The 18,299-nt window shown below is 47.4% G+C and overlaps 5 protein-coding genes across 5 annotated transcripts; 2 read left to right on the top strand and 3 right to left on the bottom strand.

The window, feature by feature from the left end:
* Positions 1 to 1,187: 1,187 nt before the first annotated feature.
* RhiXN_07950 (Retrotransposable element Tf2 protein) lies at positions 1,188 to 2,250 on the bottom strand (the record flags this gene model as incomplete). Its single annotated transcript, XM_043327766.1, has 2 exons — positions 1,188 to 1,704; positions 1,772 to 2,250. The coding sequence occupies 2 exons, from the start codon at positions 2,248 to 2,250 to the stop codon at positions 1,188 to 1,190; spliced, it is 996 nt and encodes a 331-aa protein (XP_043183151.1).
* A 631-nt stretch (positions 2,251 to 2,881) lies between these two features.
* On the bottom strand, positions 2,882 to 7,666 carry RhiXN_07949 (Retrotransposable element Tf2 protein; the record flags this gene model as incomplete). Its single annotated transcript, XM_043327765.1, has 3 exons — positions 2,882 to 6,198; positions 6,311 to 7,296; positions 7,350 to 7,666. 3 exons carry the CDS (start codon positions 7,664 to 7,666, stop codon positions 2,882 to 2,884), a joined length of 4,620 nt encoding a protein of 1,539 aa, XP_043183150.1.
* A 2,293-nt stretch (positions 7,667 to 9,959) lies between these two features.
* Positions 9,960 to 12,620, bottom strand: RhiXN_07948 (Retrotransposable element Tf2 protein; the record flags this gene model as incomplete). Its single annotated transcript, XM_043327764.1, has 4 exons — positions 9,960 to 10,616; positions 11,198 to 11,453; positions 11,513 to 11,798; positions 12,242 to 12,620. The coding sequence occupies 4 exons, from the start codon at positions 12,618 to 12,620 to the stop codon at positions 9,960 to 9,962; spliced, it is 1,578 nt and encodes a 525-aa protein (XP_043183149.1).
* Positions 12,621 to 14,682: 2,062 nt separating this feature from the next.
* On the top strand, positions 14,683 to 15,139 carry RhiXN_07947 (Retrotransposon-derived protein PEG10; the record flags this gene model as incomplete). Its single annotated transcript, XM_043327763.1, has 2 exons — positions 14,683 to 14,859; positions 14,918 to 15,139. 2 exons carry the CDS (start codon positions 14,683 to 14,685, stop codon positions 15,137 to 15,139), a joined length of 399 nt encoding a protein of 132 aa, XP_043183148.1.
* Positions 15,140 to 16,437: 1,298 nt separating this feature from the next.
* RhiXN_07946 (Retrotransposable element Tf2 protein) lies at positions 16,438 to 17,138 on the top strand (the record flags this gene model as incomplete). The annotated part of the gene is made up of 2 exons (XM_043327762.1): positions 16,438 to 16,687; positions 16,717 to 17,138. 2 exons carry the CDS (start codon positions 16,438 to 16,440, stop codon positions 17,136 to 17,138), a joined length of 672 nt encoding a protein of 223 aa, XP_043183147.1.
* Between the last annotated feature and the right edge of the window lie 1,161 nt (positions 17,139 to 18,299).

The following is an 18,299-nucleotide window of genomic DNA, read 5'->3' as shown; positions in this document are numbered from 1 at the left end:
GCACAAGGGAAATCAGGTGATTGGGATTGCCTTTTGCTGTCAATAATCAAACCAGCTTTGTCCCCACCTAGTACCAAATTGCTATAAGGCTAAAAGGTTCTAATTGTCTGCATACCACCAGTTGCTGCACTTTTTACCAGCAGACCTAGACAGCCAATACACCTGCTTGCAGAGACTGGGTTCTACATCATGCCTGTCCATGGCTGTGATTAGTAACACCTACTGTTCAACACTAGGTCAATTGATGGAAGGTCTTAGCAATAAAGTAATAAAGCACTCATAAGTCCCAATATAGGCACCCACTCCCCCACACTGTCACCATTACCTCCTGTACTCCCCCTTGTTCTTCATCCTGGGCATCCACCCATGCTGGCTGGTCATATCCCACACACACAATGGCAACCTGCTCCTGGCCACCCTCTTAAGCCCACTCCCCTGTTGATCAGGGACAGCTGGAACCCCTTTTTCTGCCAGCCTCCCCTGAGCTTGGCAAAGTCACACTCAAGCAGGTCATCCACCTTCTCTGGGGGCTTCAATCCCAAATCAACTGCATCAAGCAGACCCTCTTGGAGCAAGCCAAAATTAGCCAAGAGGTTTGCACCAAAGTTGAGAACATCTTGCAAGCTGTCCTAGATGTCTGTAAGGATGTTGAGGAGGCAGGCACTTGCAGCCAGTGAGAACTAAATAAGAGTTGCGTAAGGCAACAAGCAAGCTACCTACAACAACAACCAGCTATACTACAGTGAGAAGATGCTGTAAGGCATTGACAAGCTACCTAGGTACAATGAGAACAACACTTAAGGTGTGTGGCTAAATGGTTTCTGGCTGTGGGGCCTAGTACAGTGTGTGGAGTGCAACAAGAGGTAATCAACCTGGGTGTTACCATGGTTGGTTGGCCTCCTTATATATTACAGGAGAGAACTATTTACAAATATACAACATGCAAAATCATAACCAATAAGAACCCTGCTCTGCAAGTGGCCTTAATCATGCATATGTGTCACTGATGTGTCATAATGATGTCATTGGGTGGAGGTGGCTATGTGTGCTTGGTAAGCATGGATGGGGATGTGACTTGGCGCTTAGCAGATGATATAAGCACCAAGATCACGTGATAGAAAATGTTGTCTGTTTGAGTTTATTTAAATTTGAGGAAATTGGAATAAATTCTGTGGTATTGATTGTGTCTACAACACTGCCCCCCCTCTAAGGGCCTTGGCAGTGCCAAGGGCCTTCTGTCTCATTTCCTCCTTGTACTTCTTCAAAACTTTTCCTGCATTTTTGAGGTTTTCCTGGGGCTCCCATGTGTTTTCTTCTGGTCCATACCCCTTCCATTTGACCCTGAAGAACAGTTTTCCATCCCTTTCTTCCATGTCCGTGATGCCTTCTACTTTGTATTCTTCTTCCCCATCTATGGTGACTGGTGGGGGGCAATTCTCAAAGGTGCATTTGTTATCCCTTTTGACCTTAGATAATAAACCCACATAGAAGACATCATGTACTTGCATGGTTGGTGGTAGTTCCAGTTGGTAAGTGCAGTTGGAGATTTTTTCAGTAACCTTAAAGGGTCCAATCCTTTGTTCTGTAAGTTTGGGACTTGATGTTTTCAATTTAAGGTTCTTGGCATCCAACCAGGCCTCTTCTCCAACTTGGAATTCCAATGGTTGTCCTTCTTCTCCAGCTACCATTTTGGACCTTGGATTGCTGTAGGGCAGATTCAACCTCCTTCCATTGTGCTTCCATTTGGGTGGCTAAGCTGTCAGTTTCTGACACATCTGTGGGTATGTTGCTTGGTGTTAGTGTAGGTTCCCACCCATGTAATGCCTTGAACAGGGTTTTGCCAGTGGCACTGTGTACTGCATTGTTGTAGGCAAACTCAGCCATGGGAAGCCATTTGACCCAGTCCTTTTGGTTGATGCCAGAGTAAGCTCTTAGGAAGTGTTTGACATATGGGTTGACATGTTCTGTCTGCCCATTGCTCTGGGGGTGGTAGGCAGATGAGTAATGGGGGTCTATCCCCAGGCATTGGTACAGTGCCCCAAGGAATTTATTATTGAACACTCTTCCACAGTCCAATATTGTCTTTTCAGGCATGCCGTACTTTTTCCATATGTGTTGCAAGAGTAGGTCAGCCAGTTCCAGTGCCTTTATTTTTTTAGAACATTCCACCAAGATTATGTACTTGGTGAAGCTGTCTACAATGACTAGTATGGAGTCATAACCACCATCCTTGGGCAAGTCAACAATCATGTTGTAGGAGATATACTGCCAGGGTCTGGACAGGAGTTCAAGTGGCTGTGTCCTAGACGTCCGTTAGGGCGTCGAGGGGGATGGCGCTTGTGGCCGCAGGGTACAAATGAGAAGAGTCGCTTAAGGCGACGACAAACCTAGCTACGGCAACGAGCAACTATCCTACGACGACAAGACTGCTTAAGGCGGTGACGAGCTATCTAAGTACAGTGATGGAGCCGCTTAAGGCGGTGTAGAGGGTCTAAGTAGCTAACTAGTATTTACTGGGCTGTAGGGCCCTCGTACACTGAGTGGATGCGACAAGAGGTAATCGACCTGGGTGTTACCATGGTCGGTTGGCCTCTTTATATATTCTACAGGTGAACTAATTACAAATACATTATATGCAATACCTAATCAAATAAGAACCCCGCTCCGCAGTTGGCCTTACTCATGCATACGTGTCACTGACGTGTCATAGTGATGTCATCAGGTGGAGGTGGCTACGTATGCTGAGATAAGCGCGGAAGGGGACGTGGCTCGGCGCTTAGCGTATGATATAAGCGCCGAGGTCACGTGATCGAAAATGTTGTCCGTTTGCCTTCGTTCAAATCCGAGAAAATGGGAATAAATTCCCTGGTATCGAGTGTGTCTACGACACTGCCCCCCCTCTAAGGGCCTTGGCAGCGCCGAGGGCCTTCTTCTTCATGTCTTCTTCGTATTTTTTCAAAATTTTTTCTGCGTTCTTCAGATTCTCCCGGGGTTCCCATGTGTTCTCTTCCGAGCCGTAACCTTTCCATTTTACCCTGAAAAACCATTTCCCGTTCCGTTCTTCTGCATCGGTAATCCCCTCTACCTCGTATTCTTCTTCCCCATCCACGGTGACTGGTGGGGGGCGGTTCTTGAAGGCGCGTTTCTTGTCCCTTTTTACTTTAGATAGGAGTCCTACGTAGAAGACGTTGTGGATTCGCATGGTAGGAGGCAGTTCTAGGCGGTAGGCCCGGTCGGAGATTCTCTCAATAACTTTGAATGGTCCTAGGCGTTGTTCTGTAAGCTTTGGACTTAAGGTTTTGAGGTTGACGTTTTTGGCGTCCAGCCAGGCTTCTTCTCCAATCTCAAACTCTATTGGGCTTCCCTCTTCTCCGGCCGTCATGCGTTGCTTGGATTGCCGGAGTGCCGATTCCACTTCCCTCCATTGTGCCTCCATTGCCTGGGCTAAGTCGTCGGCTTCTGGTACATCCGTGGGTACGTTAGAAGGTGTCAGGGTCGGTTCCCATCCGTACAAGGCTTTGAATGGTGTTTTCCCCGTGCTGCTGTGGACCGCATTGTTGTACGCAAATTTGGCCATGGGTAACCATTTGGTCCAGTCCCGTTGGTTGACTCCTGAGTATGCCCTGAGAAAGTGTTCAATGGATGGGTTAACCCGTTCTGTCTGTCCGTCGCTCTGGGGATGGTATGCCGAGGAGAAGTGGGGGTCTATTCCTAGGCGTTTGTACAGCGCCCTCAGGAATTTGTTATTGAAGACCCTTCCTCTATCTGAGACCGTTTTCTTGGGCATACCATGCCGTTTCCATACGTGCTCCAAGAACAACTCCGCCAGTTCAGGTGCTTTGAGCTTCTTGGAACATTTGACAAAGATTCCATACTTTGTGAAGCTATCCACTATGACCAAGATGGAGTTGTTACTTCCATCCTTGGGCAGATCCACTATCATGTTGTAAGACACGTGTTGCCAGGGTTTAACAGGAAGTTCGAGCAGCTGAGGCGGGATCGGCGCGTATTTGGGCTTCCTAATCCTTTGGCACGTTTCACAGGAGTCCACATGCCAATACGTGTCTGCACGGATACCAGGCCAGTAGTAGTTCCTGGATACCAGTTCTAAGGTCCGTTGTCTGCCTGGGTGGCCGGCCAAGGGGCTGTCGTGGAATATACGGAGCAAGTCTGTTCTCAATGTCCCAACGTCTGGTACCACAATTCGCCCTTGGTAGAAGAGTAGGCCTGCTTCCATCTCGTAATCCTTAAATGCTCGTTTGATAGACGGTGGTGCCTTGGACTCGTTCTGGAGGAATTGTAATATTTCTTCCAGGGATTTGTCTTGGTCTAGACTGGCCTCAATTTGACGCTGGAGTTCCTTTTCAGGAGTGACTAGAGCTACGTTGGCAAAGACAGGGTCGGGGAGCATGGTCTGGTCGGCAGGAGGTATATCGGCATGGTCTGATCGGCGTGAGAGTGCGTCCGGCTTTCCTGATTGTTTCCCGGGGCGGTATACGATTTGGAAGTTATACCCAGCTAGTAACAAGTGCCATCTGGCGTGACGTCGGTTGAATGTTCTGGACTCTTTCCAATACTCCAAGTTGCGATGATCCATGAATACCGTGATGGGATGTGCGGTGCCTTCCAGGAATATGCGCCAATACTCAAAGGAACGAATGATTGCTAGGAGTTCCTTATTGTGTGTGTCATAGTTCTGCTCGGCTCCTTTGCATGATTTGGATAGGAAGCCAAGCGGATGGAGGCGGCCGTCTTCCTGTCGTTGGCTGAGAATGGAGCCTAAGGCTGCACCAGAAGCATCCGTTTCTAAGAAATAGGGCTTGGTAGGGTCAGCGTGACAGAGTACGGGGGCGTTGGTTATGGCGTCCTTCAGCCCTTGGAATGCTTTCTGTTCTTTTGTGTCCCACTTCCAAGGCGTGTCTTTCTTGACTAGGTTGTGTAGCGGCCTAGCCATGTGGCTGAAGTTGGCGACAAAGCGACGGAGGAAATTGGCAAACCCCAGGAACGACTGGACTTCCTTGACTTTGGTGGGTACCGGCCATTCCTGTACCGCCTGGATTTTAAGCTTATCCAGGCTAAAACCCTTATCAGAGACAATAATCCCAAGGTATTCCACAGAGGTAACGTGGAAGGTACATTTTGACGCTTTGCAGAACAGCTGGTCTTCCATCAAACGCCGTAAGACTTCATGAACGTGATGTGTGTGTGATGCGTCATCTTTAGAGTAAATCAGAATGTCATCAAGGTAGATGATGACGCATACATCCAATAGGTCCTTAAATAGGTCGTTCATGAAGTGTTGGAATGAGGCGGGGGCGTTAGTTAAGCCAAAGGTCATGACAAGGGATTCGTAAAGGCCATATTTGGTACAGAACGCAGTTTTCCATTCGTCACCTTCTTTGACACGGACATTGTTGTAACCCCACCGAAGGTCCAATTTAGTAAACACCTTGGCGCCACGGAGTTGGGCCATTAGGTCATCGGGACGGGGTAGTGGGTACACGTTCTTTTTGGTCCGGTTATTTAGGCAACAATAGTCTACAACCAAGCAACGGGATCCATCCTTTTTGGGGACAAACATGACGGGGGAGCTGATGGATGACTTGCTGGGACGGATCTTCCCAGCTTTGAGCTCGTCCCTGAGCCAGTCTTTTAGTGTGGCGGATTCGGCATCAGTCATGCTATAAAGGGGCGAGTTAAGGGGGCCCTCCTCCGTAAGCTCAATGCCAATGTCGTAATGCCTGTGCGGGGGAAGCTTGTTAAACTCTTCTTCTCCAAATACCTTGGCATATTGGTGGTATTCAGAGGGTACTCCTTTGAGGGGGTTCTTGTCAGCTTCCTCCTCTTCGGCAATGGCAACCTGTTCCGGTGGCGTGTGAGGGAAGGAGAGTGTACGCAAATTCCAATCAATCTCCGGATTATGGGCGTCCAACCATTTCAATCCTAAGATGGCGGCATGGGACCCTGTATTGCAAATAAGGAAGGTCTCGGTCATGCGTTTGCCATCAAAGGAGAAGGTTAGGTTAGCCTTTTTCCAGATCTTGCCAGCTTGGGGGCTCGACCCATCGAGCATAGTAATGGTGCGGGGTGAAGGGAGATCTATTAGGGGTAGGCGTAATGCCTCGGCGGTTCGTGGGTGTAGGAAGGATGAGGTGGCGCCTGAATCTATCAGGACTTCTAAGTGATCCGCTTGTTTCTCTGGTTTGATTGAAATAGTGAAGAGAGGTGATATTCTATTGTTACTATTTGATATGTTACATATTTCAACCAATCCAGAGTCCTTGGGGTCCTTGCGCGCGGCAGCAGGTACCCTTAATCTTTTCCCAATTCGGGTCCAGATTCTTCGCCAATTTTGGCGGTTTCCTTTTGACACCTTCCTCCTTGGGTGTGGCTTTCCAGCCAGTGCGGCATTCCGCAAATTTATGGCCCGTCTTACCGCATTTGATGCAGAGGCCTTCAGCCCTGCGGCGGTTGCGTTCCTCCTCGGAGACGAAGTTGGGGTTGCTGGAGAGGCGCCCTGGTCTTGTGGCCTGCTGGCCGGTACTCGCCCCCCTATTGGGGGTGGTAGTGGAGGTGCCAGACTTATTACCCTTAGGCGGGTGGCTGGCGCGCTCCTCACGGAGGGCGTTGTCGATGACCAGGGCTGCATTCTGCAGTTCAAGGAGTGTGGTGGGGCGCCGCTCTCGGGTAGCAATGAGACGGCTGACCTCCCAGTGGAGGCCACGTGCGAATTGCCCACGGAGGGCGGCGTCATTCCAGTCCAGGTCCATGGCAATGGTCCTGAACTTTGTAATGTACTCAGCACAGGTGCCTGTCTGAGTAAGGTGGGTGATTTGCCGCTCAGCGGCTCGCGTAGCATCCGGGTTACCAAATGCAGCCAAGAACTCCGTCCTGAAGTCGTCGACCAATTGGATTAGGGCCCTGTGGGACCCTAGTTGGTCAAGATGGGGATGGGCCCAGGCTCCTGCCACGTCCTTCATATTCATCAGGAGGAATGATAGAACCTCCTGATCAGTTGGGAACATCCTTTGATTTAGACGTACCCATGCCAACATTCGCGTGAGCCATTGGCGGGCTTCGTTCCCTATTTTCCCTGTATAGGCGTCAGGGTGGTCTACCTTGACAGGGGTTTGATAAGTGGCTACAGGGGCCGCTGGTTGTGGGACTTGGGGGGAACGGAGGCGGATAGGCGAAGGTGGAGGGGGAGTATGGACTCGCAGGGGGGCCCGGACGGGAGTTGGTTGTGCAAAGGCGGGGGGAGCTTTGGAGGGGACGGCCCAGGCGACGAGGGGCGCACTAGGCGCTGGAAAAGTGTCGGTTTTGGGTAGGGGCCTGGGCGTGGCCTCGACTGCCGGAGGTTTCCGGTCTTCTGGGTGTGGGGGGCTCCACCCCTAGCCTCGATGCGAGTGAGGGCTTGATCGACCGCGCCCATCCAGTCTCGGGCTTCCTTTGTTGCTTCCTTTGTTTCTTCGAGTTCCCGCTCGAGTCGGAGGACTTGATTTTGCAATCCCAGGATAAGGGAGATTGCTCGTCCGAGGGATATTTCCCCGTAGACCTCGGGTTCGAGGTTTGTTGGCTCATCGGCGGTTGCCGAAATAGCGGGTCCCAGCTCTCCTTGATCAAGAGGGGACGGGGGACGAGCGGTGCTCCGGGAGCGGGTTGCCATTTCATGAGGATAGGAACGGCCTTGGTGGGAAGCGGTGCGCTGGGAAGCGGTGCGCTGGGAAGCGCGGGAGGAAGCGCGAGAGGGGGTGCGGGAAGTAATGATGGGCGAGTGGGGGGTAGTGGTGCCTGTGACAGGACTTTTGGGTCGCTTTATTGTTCTAGCGCTAAGAACTTGCGTCAACCGCCTAGCGTTGGACAGTCCCTATTAACCAATCAACTGCCGTGTGCGGGCGTGATGTGGAACGGGTTTTCTGCAAGCGGGTGGATCTGCTGACTAGTTCCGCTGACAAAAGGTGCGGTGACCGGTGGTACGCGGACGATTAGAATCCGTCTGCCTTATAGCAATTCGGTACTACCTGGGGCCGACGCTAGTTTGATTATTGATAGCAAAAGGCGAGCCCGATCAGGTGATTTCCCTCGTGCTAGTACAGGGGATCTTCTTGTTTGTTGATACTAAGTGGGGTGTGCTTGGTGGGCACGGTTTGCAACCGACTTAAGGTCGATTACCTAGTGTCCTAGACGTCCGTTAGGGCGTCGAGGGGGATGGCGCTTGTGGCCGCAGGGTACAAATGAGAAGAGTCGCTTAAGGCGACGACAAACCTAGCTACGGCAACGAGCAACTATCCTACGACGACAAGACCGCTTAAGGCGGTGACGAGCTATCTAAGTACAGTGATGGAGCCGCTTAAGGCGGTGTAGAGGGTCTAAGTAGCTAACTAGTATTTACTGGGCTGTAGGGCCCTCGTACACTGAGTGGATGCGACAAGAGGTAATCAACCTGGGTGTTACCATGGTCGGTTGGCCTCTTTATATATTCTACAGGTGAACTAATTACAAATACATTATATGCAATACCTAATCAAATAAGAACCCCGCTCCGCAGTTGGCCTTACTCATGCATACGTGTCACTGACGTGTCATAGTGATGTCATCAGGTGGAGGTGGCTACGTATGCTGAGATAAGCGCGGAAGGGGACGTGGCTCGGCGCTTAGCGTATGATATAAGCGCCGAGGTCACGTGATCGAAAATGTTGTCCGTTTGCCTTCGTTCAAATCCGAGAAAATGGGAATAAATTCCCTGGTATCGAGTGTGTCTACGACAGGCTGTGGTGGGATCAACACGTATTTGGGTTTGCAGATTTGCTGGCAAGTTTTGCATGAGTTGATGTGCCAGTAGGTGTCAGTGCGTATTCCAGGCCAATAGTAATCTCATGATACAAGTTTGAGTGTTTGTTGTCTCCCAGGCTGTCTGGCCAATGGGCTATCATGGAAGATTCAAAGAAGGTCTGTTCTCAGCGTCCCCTTGTCTGGTACCACAATCCGTCCCTGGTAAAAGAGTAGCCCTGCCTCCATTTAGTAGTCCTTGAATGTGCATTTAATTGAGGGCAGCGCTTTGGACTTGTTTTGTAGGAACTGGAGGATTTCTTCCAGAGATTTGTCCTGATCCAGGGCCAACTCAATCTGGCGTTGGAGTTCCTTTTCTGGTATCACAAGGGCCACATTGGCAAATACAGTTTCTGGTAGCATGGATTGCGGTTCTGGTGGAATGTTGGCATGGTCTGAGTGGCGTGACAACGCGTCCAGTTTCCCTGATTGTTTCCCTGGGCAGTAGACAATTTGGAAGCTGTACCCTGCTAATAGGAGGTGCCAATGTGCATGGCATTGATTAAATGTACAGGATTCTTTCCAATATTCCAGGTTGCAATGATTGGTGAACACAGTAATGGGATGCTGTCCTGGACGTCTGTAAGGATGTTGAGGGTGCAGGCACTTGTGGCCATGTGACTAATACAATGTACCACTTAAGGCGGCAAGGTTCTACCCCACAACATACAAACTACTAACTACAGTGACAAGACGCTATAAGGCGTTGGTGAGCTACCTAAGTACAGTGGTGAGAACGCTTAAGGCGTGAAGCTAAGTGGTTACTGGGCTGTAAGGCCCTTGTACAGTGTTGTGATGCAACAAGAGGTAATTGACCTGGGTGTTACCATGGTTGGTTGGCCTCCTTATATATTACAGGGGTAGACTAATTACAAATATACAATATGCAAAACTATAACCAATAAGAACACTGCTCTGCAGTTGGTCTTACTCATGCATACGTGTCACTGACGTGTCATGATGATGTCATAGGTAGAGGTGGCTACGTGTGCTGATTAAGTGCGGATGGGGACGTGGCTTGGCGCTTATTGTATGATATAAGCGCCAAAGTCACGTGATTGAAAATGTTGTCTGTTTAACTCCGTTTAAATTTGAGAAAATTGGGATAAATTCCCTGGTATCAAGTGTGTCTACAAAAGATGCATAGTGCCTTCCAAAAATATGTGCCAGTATTCAAAAGAGCAGATAATGGCAAGGAGTTCCTTGTCATGCATGTTGTAATTCTGTTCTGCGCCTTTGAATGATTCTGACAGGAATCCTAGAGGGTGTAGGCAACTGTCTTCCTGGCATTGGCTCAGTATGGAGCCTAGAGCCACTCCAGATGCATCCGTTTCCAGGAAGTAAGGTTTAGCAGGATTGGCATGGGCTAGGACCAGTGCATTGGTAATGGTGTCCTTAATCCTTTGGAATGCCTCTTGCCCCTTTGTATGCCATTTCCATGTGACGTCTTTCTTGACTAGGTTATGTAGCAGCCTGGCCATGTGGCTGAAATTGGCAACAAACCAATGCAGAAAGTTGGCAAACCCTAGAAAGGATTGGACCTCCCTGACCTTGGTTGGTGCAGGCCATTCTTGGACAGCCTGGATCTTTAGTTTATCCAGGCTGAAACCCTTGTCCAACACAATTATTCCCAAGTATTCCACCAATGTGACATGGAAGGTACATTTTGAGGCCTTGCAGAATAGTTGGTTCTCCATAAGTTGCTGCAGGACTTCATGAACATGTTGCGTATGGGATGCGTCATCCTTTGAGTATATAAGGATGTCATCAAGGTAAATGATGATGCACTGTTGTAGACACACTCAATACCAGGGAATTTATTCCCATTTTCTTGAATTTAAACAAAGGCAATCAAACAATGTTTTCAGTCACGTGACTTTGGCGCTTATATCATATGCTAAGCGCCAAGCCACGTCCCCATCCACGCTTACCTGAGCATACATAGCCACCTCCACTTGACAACATCACTATGACACGTCAGTGACACGTACGCATGAGTAAGGCCAACTGCGGATTGGGGTTCTTATTTTGATATGGTATTGGATATAATGTATTTGTAAATAGCTCACCTGTAGAATATATAAGGAGGCCAACCAACCATGGTAACACCCAGGTCAATTACCTCTTGTTGCACTCCACATCCTGTACAAGGCCTTATAGCCGGTAACCACTCAGATAAACGCCTTAAGCGTTGCTCCCACTGTACTTAGGTAGCTTGTCAATGCCTTATAGCGTCTAGTCACCATAGTTAGTTAGTTTGTTGTTGTAGGTAGTTCCCTTGCCACCTTACGCGGTTTTCCACTTAGTCCTTACGGCCACAAGCGCCCGCTGCCTCAACGCCCTGTAAGGACGTCTAGGACATGCACACATCCAATAAGTCCTTAAACAATTTGTTCATAAAATCTTGAAATGCAGCTGGGGCATTTGTCAAGCCAAAGGTCATAACCAGGGATTTGTATAGGCCATACTTGGTTTGGAAGGCAGTTTTCCATTTGTCACCTTCTTTAACCCAAACATTGTTGTAACCCCATCTCAAGTCCAGTTTGGTAAATACTTTGGCACCACAGAGTTGGGCCATAAGGTTGTTGGGATGGGGCAATGGATATACATTTTTCTTTGTTTGGCTATTCAGGCAATGGTAATCCACCACCAATCAGTGGGAGCCATCTGTTTTGGAACAAACATGACCAGGGAGCTAATGGAGGACTTGCTGGGGTGGATTTTCCCAGCTTTCAATTTGTCCCTGAGCCAATCCTTGAGTGTGGCGGATTCAGCATCTGTCATACTGTACAGGGGCAAGTTGAGTGGTCCTTCTTCTGTAAGTTCTATCCCAATATTGTAGTGCTGGTGTGGGGGAAGCTTGTTGAATTCTTCTTCTCCAAATACCTTGGTGTATTGATGGTATTTGGAGGGTACTCCTTCAAGCAGTTTTTTGTTGGCTTCCTCTTCTTCAGCAATAGCCACATGCTCTGGGGGTGTATGGGTGAAGGAGAGAGAGTGGGTGTTTCAGTCTATTTCAGGATTGTGGTGTTCCAGCCATTTAATTCCTAGGATAGCAGCATGTGACCCAGTGTTGCAGATCAGGAAGGTCTCTGTCATACGCCTGCCATCAAATAGAAAAGTCATTATGGCCTTTTTCCAAATTCTGCCAGCCTGGGGGCTTGACCCATCAAGCATTGTTACAGTACAGGGAATTGGAAGATCAATAAGGGGGAGGCAAAGTAGTTCCACGGTTGGGGATGTAGGAATGATGAGGTGGCGCCTGAGTCAATCAGGACTTCTAAGTGTTCTGCTTGTTTCTCTGGTTTAATTGAAATTGTGAAGAGTGGTGAGTTTCTATTGATACTACTGGATATATTACAAATTCAATCAAGCCAGAGTACTTGGGGTCCTTGTGTGCAGCAGCAGGTACCCTTAGTCTTTTCCCAGGATGGGTCCAGACTCTTTGCCAGTTTTGCAGCTTCCTTTTTTACCCCATTGTCAATGGGGGTACCCTTCCAGCCCGCTTGGCATTCTGCAAATTTGTGGCCCATTCTGCTGCATTTGATGCAGGTGCCAGCAGTGTGGCGGTGGTTTTGTTCTTCCTCCAACATATAGTTGGGGTTGTTGGAGAGTTTCCTTGAACCAGTGATTGACTGACCAGTACTTGTCCCCCTTGCAGGGTTGGATGGTTTGCTAGGCTTATTGTCCCTTGGTGGGTGGCTAGCACACTCTTTGCAGAGAGCATTGTCAATAATGAGTGCTGCGTTTTGCAGCTTGAGGAGGGTGTTATGTATCACACAGTTTTGCATTCACAGCTCACCATCCACAATAATCTGCATATATCTGACTTTCTGATTTAATGGCCATTTCTCTCTTATTTTCCATTATTCCTGTCATTACTCTATGTAACGCTCATATTGACTGTATGTGTTACATATCGTTCAATAGACCTCCCTTCGCTCGTTCTAACGCTGCCTGTCACGTGCTCATACGATAAGATCTCATGGAGATATTAGCTTCACAAGATTCTATCTATGTGGCTCAAGTACCTTACTAATCATTATATTTATATCTTTACATCTAGCTCATCACATGGCTAGCTCTAACTTGGGAGATGAACCTTATTCCTAGTGTAGTTGAGTCATACTGTCATGACCTTCATTGGCATGACATAATTTTCTACTATTTTCTATCTTTTTTCCAAGATACTTTCCTTTTTAGGTATATATTTATGACTCATCAAGATCACGTGACATATTTGAAATATGATGTGAAATTGTAATGACTCATTGTTTAGTACTGTTGTTTTTGATGTGGCTTGCCTCATGTATTTAAACCAGGTCAAGTCGCCGCTAAAACAGCAAGACTTGACCTCTTTGTCAATTCACCTGAGTTCTTACCTATCCCCTTTGCCCAGGCCCCTAGTTGGCCATTAGTGCATATTACTGATAATCACAACCCAGGCCTTGTTGCCCTCTACCCCCATCCATACCCCTTGGGCCTTTGTTGCCCCTCTTGCGCTTCATAGTCCATTGGTGATAGGGCCACAGACTTTAAGCCCTACTTGTATCATAGGTCCAAGCTTAGTTGTGACACATACCTCTCATGAGATTACTAAAGTTCTCCTTATTTAATAATTTCTAGTGGCACTGCAAGTCCTGCTATGAGTCATTCTGCTTGCCACCAGAATGACTCACACTAATGACTCACTCTAAAGTGCTGATTGGCTGCCAAGCATTTCTTGATAGACTGAGTCATGTATTTAGATGTATTTAGATGTTTCCATTTTTAACTAATTGCAGTTCAACCCAAGAGCAGTCACATTCCATCCTAGTCATATCTGTGCCTTCCCACCCTCCAATCAAAATCTTAGGAAGCACAGTCCTAAGCAAGTCATATTCATACTCTGACTAGGTGAATGACTCAGTAACCTTGCCACTCTAGGGTATAAAAGGGGACTCTTGCATACCCTTGGAGGGCACCCTTCCTACCACTTCACTCACTGTTACTGTTGACTGTCACTCTTGGGTTTGGGCTTGCCCCCCTCAATTGTGTGATATATTGTGCCTCAAGATTTCAAATAACTTAAACTTGTATAAGTGGATCTCCCAAGTACCCATAGTGTGGAAAGGTTGTAGACCTGATACAGAGTTCTTAGGTTAAGTGAACAGAAGGCAATCATCCTTAAAGAAGGATATATACTAAGTAACCAGTTAGTTCCTGCAACTAGGAGTGAAACTTACATAACTATCTCTGCCAAAAGGAACCTGAGCCAGTACTCTTGCTCTTACAGAAATACATACTAAGACACTTTACACTGAGAAAGGATATATCTGTAGTTGATTGTATTGAAGATAGCTAGACCCAGAGAACCCTAAAGAAGCTACTTCTTTACTTAGCTTGGAGATTGGGAAACTTCCAACACAGACTCTGCTCAGCACCAGAGTCTCAACCTCTTTTCCCCCAATTTACAACAAGCACCCCAAGTCACTCTGGCACTGCCTCCAGCCCCCTCCACTGTGGAAGTGGACCACCCAGATGCCTTCAAAGGCAAAATTGGCTTGGAGGCCAAACAATGGCTGACATGCATGTTGGCCTGGGTTTGCCTAAATCAAAGGCAGTTCCCAATGGACCTGGAGGTCCTAAGTTTCCTCCTCATGAACATGACAGAGGCCAGCAGGGCTTGGGCCCATCCCTATTGGACCAACTAGGGTCCCATTGCATTATCATCCAAGCTGTGGATGATTTCAAATTGAGTTCTTGGCTGCCTTTGGCAACCCCAACGCAACACAAGCAGCAGAACAGAAGATCACTTCCTTGACACAAACCAGCACTTGTGCCAAATATATTACAAAATTCCATACGCTGCAAATGGAGCTCAATTGGAACAACACTGCCCTCCACAGCCAATTGTGTGTGGGCTTCATTGGGAAGTCAAAAACAGATTGCCACATGGGAGAGGCAACCTGCACCCTGAGGGAGCTGCCGATGCTGCCCTCATCATTGACAATGCCCTCTGCAAGGAGAGAGCCAGCCACCCGCAACAGGGTAATAAGTCTGGTAAAACCTCAACCACCCCAACTGGGGGGCAAGTACTGGCCAACAGGCCACAAAAACCAGTCCCCTCTCTTCCAACCCCAACTATGTTTTGGAAGAAGAACACAATTGCTGCCATGCAGAAGGTCTCTGTGTAAAATGCAGCAAACCAGGGCACATGTTTGCCAAATGCAGGACTGGCTGGAAGGCCACCCCTAAGGAGGATAAGGGGAAGGCCAAGGAAACTGCCAAAACTGGCAAAGACTCCAAGTACCAATTGGGAAAAGAGTAGGGTACCTGTTGCCATGCACAAGGACCCTAAGAACTCTGGCTTATTGTTACAATCCCCTAACATATACCACTAGAATTGCCTCTTTTTTCTGATATTTTTACTATTTTTTACAAACTTGATATCTCTTTTTTCTGATATTTTTACTATTTTTTACAAACTTGATATCTTGCGTTTTTCAATCACGTGATCTTGGCGCTTATTATGCCAAGATGCTGCACCAAGATGCCATGCCAAGGGCACTTAGGGGAAATCCACACTTCTGCGCAGCCTGCAGCATGCTTCTTGTTTCAAATGTAGACTTCCTTTCACATGCGCACAGACCGCTATGTAGATAGTTCCTAGTGTATAAATACAGCAGGAAAATTGCTTGAGACCCCAAGTCAATTTTACCTTGTCTCATATCCATTGAGGAGGCAACCAGCCAGCTAAGTAGCAGGTTCCAGAAGTGTTACTAATGTAACCCCCTTACCTTGACTTACCACACCTCCAGGGCTAAGCCCCCATCAACAGTAGTAGTTAGTAGGACGCCCTAAGCATCAGTTTAGTTACAGTAGTTAGCCTAGTTACCTAGATTAGTCAGCAGTTACCTTGTACTAGCTACAGCCCCAAGCGCCCACTCCACTAGTGTACCCACCTTACAGTGGTGTACAACACTTATGTTTTGAATTTTGTAATATCTGTCCATATAATACATGTTATAACCTCCTAAACTATACCATGAGAATTGCCCAATTTTTCTATTATTTCTAGTATTTTTTACAGACTCTTTATCTTATGTTTTTTGATCACGTGATCTTGGCGCTCATTATGCCAAGATGCCGCGCCAAGATGCCGTGCCAAGGGCGCTTAGAAGAAATCCGCTTCTGTGCAACCTGCAGCATGCTTCTCATTTTGTTATACTTACTCTTTCTCATGCGCACAGACCATGTAGATAGTGTGTTCTTGTCTATATATACAGCAGGAAAATCACTTGGAGACCCCAAGTTGATTTTACCTTGTCTCATATCCATTGAGGAGGCATCAGCCAGCTAAGTAGCCAGCCCCCAGAAGTTCTGCTGACATAAACCCCTTACCTTAACCTACCACACCTCCCAGGCCTCTGGCCCCTTTGCACTCAGCAGTAGTTGGTAGTCATTGCCTTAAGCAACTTAGATAGTTAGTAGATAGCCTTAGGTAGTAGTTTACATAAGCCAGTGTATTAGTATGGCCACAAGCGCCCGCTCACTAGCATGTACCCAACCTTATAGTTTGGAGTACAACAATACACCCCTCTTCACAATTCAAATACTGCTGGAGAAATGAGCAAACCACTAGAAGTCCTGTTAGATTCAGGTGCCACATTGTCATTCTTACACCCACATACCACCAAGGCACTACGCCTACCACTCATAGATGTACCCTCACCCCATACTGTTACCATGCTCAATGGGTCAAGCCCCCAGGCTGGCAAGATTTGGAAGAAGGCATTACTAACCTTCACCTACAATGGCAAAAAGATGATGGAAACCTTCCTCATCTGTAACACTGGCAGTCACACAGCCATCCTAGGTTTGAAATGTTTAGATGCCACAATCCAGAATTGATTGGAACCAATGTACCATCACCTTCCCTCACATGCCCCCAGAACATGTGGCTATTGCCAAGGAAGAAGCCAATCAAAACCCACTTGAAGGTACCTCCAGAATACCATCAATACGCCAAGGTATTTGGAGAGGAAGAATTCAATAAGCTTCCACCTCACTGGCATTACAACATTGGAATAGAACTGATAGAGGAAGGGCCCCTCAACTTGCCCCTATACAGTATGACAGATGCCAAGTCCACTACACTCAAGGACTGGCTCAGGGACAAATTGAAGGCTGGAAAAATCCACCCAGCAAGTCTTCCATCAGTTCACCCATCATGTTTGTCCCCAAAAAGGATGGCTCCTGTCAATTGGTTGTACTACTGCTGTCTCAATAACTGGACCAAGAAAGTGCCAAGGTCTTTACTAAGCTAGATCTTTGATGGGGTTACAACAATGTCTGCATTAAAGAAGGCAATGAATGGAAGACTGCATTCCAAACCAAATACAGACTCTACAAATCCCTTGTAATGACATTTGGCCTGACAACACTCCTGAGCATTTCAGAATTTCATGAATGAGCTATTCAAGGATCTGTTGGATGTGTATGTCATCATCTACCTTGAAAACATTCTACACTGAGCAGCAAAAGTATTGCAGGTCAGGAGAGGTCAAAAGTTTACTTCCATTGCTGAGCAGCCAATCAGTGAATCCCATCTAAATTATACTGACACATGTGGCCATTGTAACACTATGCTGTAGCACAATATCTTACAAATCCATCAAGAACTGAGCTCACAGCCCCACTTTTGCTGTAATGCAACCTGCAAAACTTTGCTGATTGTGTTGAGCATCTTACAAATCTGCACATAACTGATTATGCAGTTCAGTACAAGTTCTGGTTTTTTGCATGCACATTCCCAGTTATATGGGCCATTGCTGGACAGAGTATCAGCTTGTTCCACCCATTAGGGACTGTGTAACAGAACTGTCTTCTCAGGGCCAGTAAAAGAAACTCCAAATTGCAGTTGCATTGCACTCAAGGCACTGTGTGGGCTGGAAATGCTTTGGGGTATCTCAGGTGACTGCTGGTACCCAGTGAAACAGTTTCCATGACCTTCCCATACCTGGGACTGGCAATATAAGAGATTGCAGTGGGTTGGGCTGTATGAGCTGAAAATTGAAATGCCACTCATTAGCTGGAATCCAAGAACTTCTAGCAGTAGCAGACACAGGTCAGTGTATGCTGGAATCAGTTATCTAGGGCAGCAGTGATGTGTACACAAAGATAGGATGCAGTATACACAGAAATTGCAGCCAATGGGTGGGGTCTCAAATTGAACATGTTCTAACTCTGTGATTGTCAATCAGGGAACCAGTTTTCCATCATAAGGTCTGCCTTAGAGGAACCTTCTACTGTATGAGTTTCAACCTTTTTCAATTGACAATCACAGAGTTAGAACATGTTCAATTTGAGACCCCACCCATTGGCTGCAATTTCTGTGTATACTGCATCCTATCTTTGTGTACACATCACTGCTGCCCTAGATAACTGATCAGCATACCCCTGACCTGTGTCTGCTACTGCTAGAAGTT

This window comes from Rhizoctonia solani, chromosome 9, assembly GCF_016906535.1.
Source record: "Rhizoctonia solani chromosome 9, complete sequence".
Classification (NCBI taxonomy): Eukaryota; Fungi; Basidiomycota; class Agaricomycetes; order Cantharellales; family Ceratobasidiaceae; genus Rhizoctonia; species Rhizoctonia solani.
This window is presented reverse-complemented; position numbering and strand designations above follow the sequence as displayed.